The sequence below is a fragment of the Penaeus monodon genome, chromosome 17, assembly GCF_015228065.2.
Source record: "Penaeus monodon isolate SGIC_2016 chromosome 17, NSTDA_Pmon_1, whole genome shotgun sequence".
NCBI classification, from domain to species: domain Eukaryota; kingdom Metazoa; phylum Arthropoda; class Malacostraca; order Decapoda; family Penaeidae; genus Penaeus; species Penaeus monodon.
This window is the reverse complement of record NC_051402.1, coordinates 25,937,614-25,943,595: the sequence shown is the minus strand read 5'-3', so window position 1 is coordinate 25,943,595 and position 5,982 is coordinate 25,937,614. Positions and strand designations below refer to the sequence as shown.

The following is a 5,982-nucleotide window of genomic DNA, read 5'->3' as shown; positions in this document are numbered from 1 at the left end:
AACATAGTAAATAAAAGATTAAATTGGTGGTTAGAAACAAATAATAAACTAAGCAAAGATATCACAGGATTTAGACCAAATCACACAACAATAGATGCACTAAAAACAATAGAAACAAACATAACTAATGCAATTAGAAATAAAGAGTATGCTCTAGTGGCTTGTATAGATCTGGAAAAAGCATTTGACACAGTAAATCATGATGCATTAATAATAAAAATGGCCAATCTTGGAATAAAAGGAAACTTATTAAAATGGACACATAATTTTTTAAAAGAAAGAACGTTCCAAATAAAAAATTGGAAACCAAAACTCAGACAAAGGAACAATATCAAGCGGTGTTCCACAAGGATCCCCTTTTAAGTCCAACACTCTTCAACATCATGATAAATGATATAATATTGACAGAGGAACTAAGAAAAATAATATACGCAGATGATATACTTGTAATAACCACAAGTAAACATCTAAATGAAGCCATAAATAATATGGAAAATGGTTTGAAACAACTAAAAGAATGGGCAGACACCTGGGACTTAAAAATAAATTTAACAAAAAGCAACCTATTATACTTCACTAACAAAAGGAAAGTACAGCTACCAAAAATCAAAATAGACAATGTAGAATTAGAATTACTGATAGTCAAGACCATCCTGGGTATAAAATTTGACTCGACAAGATTAAAATGGACAAAACACATAGAAAACATCAAAGTAAAATCCATTAACAGAATAAAATATAATGAAAAAAATATCCTCATATAATTGGGGAGCGAAAAGAGAAACTCTAATGAAATTTTATAACATCTACGTAAAACCAAAAATAGAATATGGGCTGGAAATATATGGAACAGCAAAAAAAACAGAACTAAAAAAATTAGAAACAATACAAAACACAGCCCTGAGAATATCAACAGGATGCTTCAAATCCACCCCAATAATATCACTCCAAGCACTAACAAACAAACCTTCAATAAGTGACAGAGCAAACGAATTAGCTTGCATACAGCTAGTAAAGATATTGGAAAAACCAAAGAACATGCCAATAAAAGAACTAATAGTAGAGAACATTAGAAAATACAACCACAACAAAGATAAAAACTCCTGGACTCATAAAGTCATTGAAGCATGCAAAAAGATTAAAATCAACCTAAATACAAATCAAACTCAAAACATAACCCCAATACCACCATGGTATGACCTGTCGCACAAACTAGTAACAAAGTTTATGGATAACTTCAAAAAAGACTTACCTAATGAAATAATAAAGACACAGTTCCAAATGTTAATAAGCACAGTATATGAAAACTACCAAAAAATTTTCACAGATGGATCAAAAATAAAGGAACCACAATCAACCTCAGCAAAAGCAGAATTATATGCAATAAAAATTAAAAAACAAGGGTTGAGTTATATAAAGCATAACAATTTAACAAACACTGTAATCTTCACAGATTCACTCTCAGCTATACAAACACTAAAAAATCACAAACCAAAATATTATAAACAAATCACTTTTGAAATACAAAAATTAATCTACACATTAACAAAACAAAACAAAAACATCACAATACAATGGATCCCAGCACATAAAAGCATAACTGGAAATGAAATAGCAGACCTTGCAGCAAAGAAAGCTCATGAATTAGAAAATTCCACAACCATCACCCCAAAGACACAAAAACATAAAAAAAGACATAAAAGATAAAATCAAAAGACAGGGGGAAGAACAAATACAAGAACTCTGATCAAAAACCTACTACTCAAGACAACACCCCAAAACCAGGGTCTAGATCAGAAAACAGAAAATTAGATTATGTCTCACAAGAATACTAACAAAACATACAAGACTGAAAAAACACCTCCACAGACTGAATTTAAAAAATGACCCAAATTGCAGATGGTGCCAATACCCCAGAAGAAACAATTGAACACTTAACATTACAATGTCCAAGATTCCATTCCGAAGAACCAAATTTTTTAAAGCATTAAAAAGATCAAAATAACTAATCCAAATATTCTCTACTTATAACAGGGGAAAATCAACCTCCTGAAAAGAAGTACTACTACTAAGACACTTGAAAATTTTCCCTTTCAAAGAACAAGAAAAATAATATCATTAAAACGAGATCAAACCTTCAAACAACAGAGAGAAGATTTCAAGAAACAAGATCCAGGGAATATAGACATAAGAAGTCTAAAACCCTATAAAAGAAGAAGAAGAAGAAGAAGCACGTAGGAAATTCTTCTGTCGTTCCGTGGGATTCCGTTGGCTGGGATGGACGATAAGCTCATTAAAAAGACGGTGGTGCACCCAGGGAAAGGAGATGCTGGTTATCTGGATGGGACGAAGGTTAGAGCTTTATTTCACCTGTGTTTATTGATGTAAATGAATTGTCAAATATCGACTATCGATAACCTGTAGAATACGTCTGCTCACGTTTATGTCATACTTTGATAGGGCAGGCCAGTTATAAAATTGTTTTCCGTGACATCTAAGCACGAAATATGATTTTTAAAAAGTATTTTAAGGTCATTTTTGTGAACCTAATTATTTCCAACCATTTCCAGTCTATATGCCTTCTCCTTAGTTCTTTTTGTATTGGTGAAAAGGTAAACTCTCAAACATTGTACACTCCAAGCATAATTCTTAGGGGTTAACCATTTCATGACCAATGAAGACAATGCAATGCTTTCTAATTGCCAATTTTGTTAAGATTGTCAAGGCCTGATTCAGTGAATATTCATTATATAGACATGCATATGCACAGAAATTAAATATTATCTATCTGTCGGGATGTGCGTATCTACCAGATAGATAGATAGATAAATGTATATCTCTCAGATAGATAGACAGATATGCATTTATTTTCTGTGTATATGCATGTCTGTTTATAATGAATATAAATTGGGTTGGGCCTCACTAATTAAACAAACTGGTCATTAAAAAATTCATTATCATTCATATAGATAAGATTTACCCTTTAAAATGTGTCATGTTTTTTTCCCGCCAGGTCACTTTTCACCTGAAAACCGAAACATGTGAGAGACCCCAGTGGGGTCATTGATAACAGCCATGACTGGAAAAATCCTGTGGAACTTATTCTGGGCAAGAAGTTTAAGCTTAAAGTCTTGGGAAGCTTGCATTCGCACCATGTTGCCTGGGAAGTTGCTGCTTTTACCGTAGATAAGTCGGTGATGATTCTGTTTGATCATGAGAGAAGGAAGAGAGGGGAAGCAAAGGAAGGAACGAAAGAATGGGAGAAGGGAAAAAGTAAAATGAGGAGAAAGGGAGGAGTGAAGAAGGTTAAAGGGAGAGAAACTAGTGGAAGGAGAGGGATAGAGAAGTGAGAAGGTTAGAAGGTGAAAAGGGGAAAATTAGAGGAGGAAGGTGAACCGGAAACAGATATGAAGAGATGCATAGCTAGGATAGATAACAGGGTGGAGGAAGATATGGGAAAGATAGAGGGGAATGAAAGATACAGAGAGAAAAGGAAAGAGAAAGAATATCCGTCTATAAAGCAAGGAAAGAAAATCAAGAAAAAGAAAAAGACAATGAGAAAGGGCAGAATCCCTCTCACAAATGAGCATTTTGAGCATGAATGTATCTCTCAGTCATTGTTTTGCCCCAATCTTTCCCTTCCATTTCTGCAGTTATTAACTTCCTATCCCCTGGTGTCCAAAACTCTCCGTGATGCTTATAGCAAAGACCACCACAGAAGAAAGAGAAGAAGCCCCACCCCTGCTGTGGCATGGGGTTTCAAAGAAGGCCTAGGATTTGCGGACTTAGATGACTTAGTGAAGACACCAAGGAATCTCACTTTCACTATTGGTAGGTGTGCTTTATGGTATCCACTTAGCCCATTTCGTATTTTGTGTTTTGTATTCCACTAATTCTAAGTCTGCAAGAGAGTTTATGTTCTGTCCTAAAGTAAGTTTGATATTGAAAGAGTTTTATTGTGTCCATTTGGAAATGGGTTTTTATATAATTGGAAGTTGAATTTGTTTTCCATGTTTATGTAGTTCATAATGTAAAGTTTATGTTTGTTTAAATTCCTTCTATTCTAAAGGACTTGGTAGAGCCCATGTTTGTCCCTCCCAATCCCCAAAAGAAGTAGCAGAGCCAAAGGATTATTCTTCCAATCCACAAGGGGTGTGGTTGAGCCTAATATTTGTCCTTCCTAATCCCCAAAAGATGTCCATCCACTAAGTAGAACATGTATAGGAGCCTGATCTTTGTTTTTTGCCTTGCTAGATCTCTTCAAGGTGGAATCTCCCAATTCATATCAGAAAGAGTTTTGGGCCATGAATGACAGTGAGCGAATAAGCAGTATCCCGTCCCTGAGAGAGGAGGGCAACACACGTTACAAGGAGGGTAACTACAAAGAAGCAAGTACGAAATATTCTGAAGCCCTCGGCAGATTAGAGCAGCTCATGTTAAGGTGATGGCACTTCTTTTGATGTATGTAATAGCAGCTATGGATGTGATGTATGGAGATATGTATGCTTTTAATTTTATTACACAGTTAATTATGTAAAGTGATGATTGCTGAAAAAGTAAAAGAAATTTGTAAGAAGTACAAGCTTATGCCTTTTCTGGTGATTCTGTAAAGATGGATTTATGTTAGCCGTGAAGTAGTAGTTGCCACTATCATTGCTGGTAGAAAAACTCACAATATATGAAATGGGTTTACTGAAAATGAGACAGTTTAGAAATCCTCTTGGTTTTCATATTTAGGTGTAAAGAGGTAGAGGAGAGGAAGGTATGTTAAAGGGTAAGGCAGAATCATCATTGTACAGGAAGGGCAGGTAAGCACAGGGAAAATGGACGAAAATCTTGTCAGGGTACAGGGTGAGGCGGTCTTTGCAAAGGGTGGCTAGCATAAGGCAAGTATAAGAATGTGGGAAAGACAGAGACTAACTTCCTCATCTAAACCTTCTTCTCCTCCATCCCAGAGAAAAACCAAATGATGAGGAGTGGAACAAGCTGAATGAAATGAAAATGCCACTACTCTTAAACTATGCGCAGTGCCAGTTGCTACAGGGAGAATATTATACTGTCATTGAACACTGTACTACTGTGCTGGACAAGGACCCTGGTAAGTTTGAGTTTATGTCTGTTACGTTTCTTTATTTCTTTCCTTCTTTCGTTCCTTCTTTCTTTCCTTCTTTCTTTCTTTTTTTCTGATTTATTACATATTTTTTCACAACTGCCTTTTGTGTACATTAGTCTTTTTTTTGTAATAGCTAGGCAGTGCTTTGGTATTACAACTGTTATTTAAAAAATTATTATTGTTTACTACTCTTTTATATTATTCTTATTAAAAGGTCTTCACAAAAAAAAATGAACAGTTAAGACAAAAAATAGACTAATATATATATATATATTATATATATATAATATATATTATATATATATATATATCTATATATATATATACACACACACATATATATATATGTGTATATATATATATATATATAATATATATATATATATATTTTATATATATATATTATATACATACACATATATATATATATATATATATATATATACAACCATATAAAATATATAATAATATATATATATATATTTTATATTATAATATATATATATATATATATCTATATATATATATTATATATAATATATCATTATACATAAATTTTTATATATATAATATATACATATTATGTATGGAATACAAAAACAACTCTTCCGTTGATACAAATGGGAAAATGAAAAAACCCACAATAAAAAAAACTAGATTTATTGAAATGAGACTACAGTTTCGAAATCCACCTGGATTCCATCTTCAGGTCCCGAAGAGGAAAGGGAGAGGAGGGGTATAAAAGAGAGAGAGGAGAGGCAAAAGCGGGAACACGGGGCGGGTGAGGACAAAAACGAACGGAAGTAGAGGGGGGTCACATCAGTCGGAGCGGGCGGATTGCGATATATATATTATATATATATATATAT

At 33.6% G+C, this 5,982-nt stretch overlaps 1 protein-coding gene across 1 annotated transcript in view; it reads left to right on the top strand.

Annotated features, from left to right (window-relative positions):
* Nucleotides 1-3,763: 3,763 nt before the first annotated feature.
* Nucleotides 3,764-5,982, top strand: part of LOC119583325 — a 9,378-nt gene continuing 7,159 nt past the window's right edge. Inside the window, exons 1-3 of the mRNA XM_037931796.1 lie at nucleotides 3,764-3,831; nucleotides 4,255-4,441; nucleotides 4,956-5,098. Coding sequence (XP_037787724.1) covers nucleotides 4,305-4,441; nucleotides 4,956-5,098 — 280 coding nt within the window. The 5' untranslated portion in view covers nucleotides 3,764-3,831; nucleotides 4,255-4,304. The remainder of the gene's footprint in view (nucleotides 3,832-4,254; nucleotides 4,442-4,955; nucleotides 5,099-5,982) is intronic.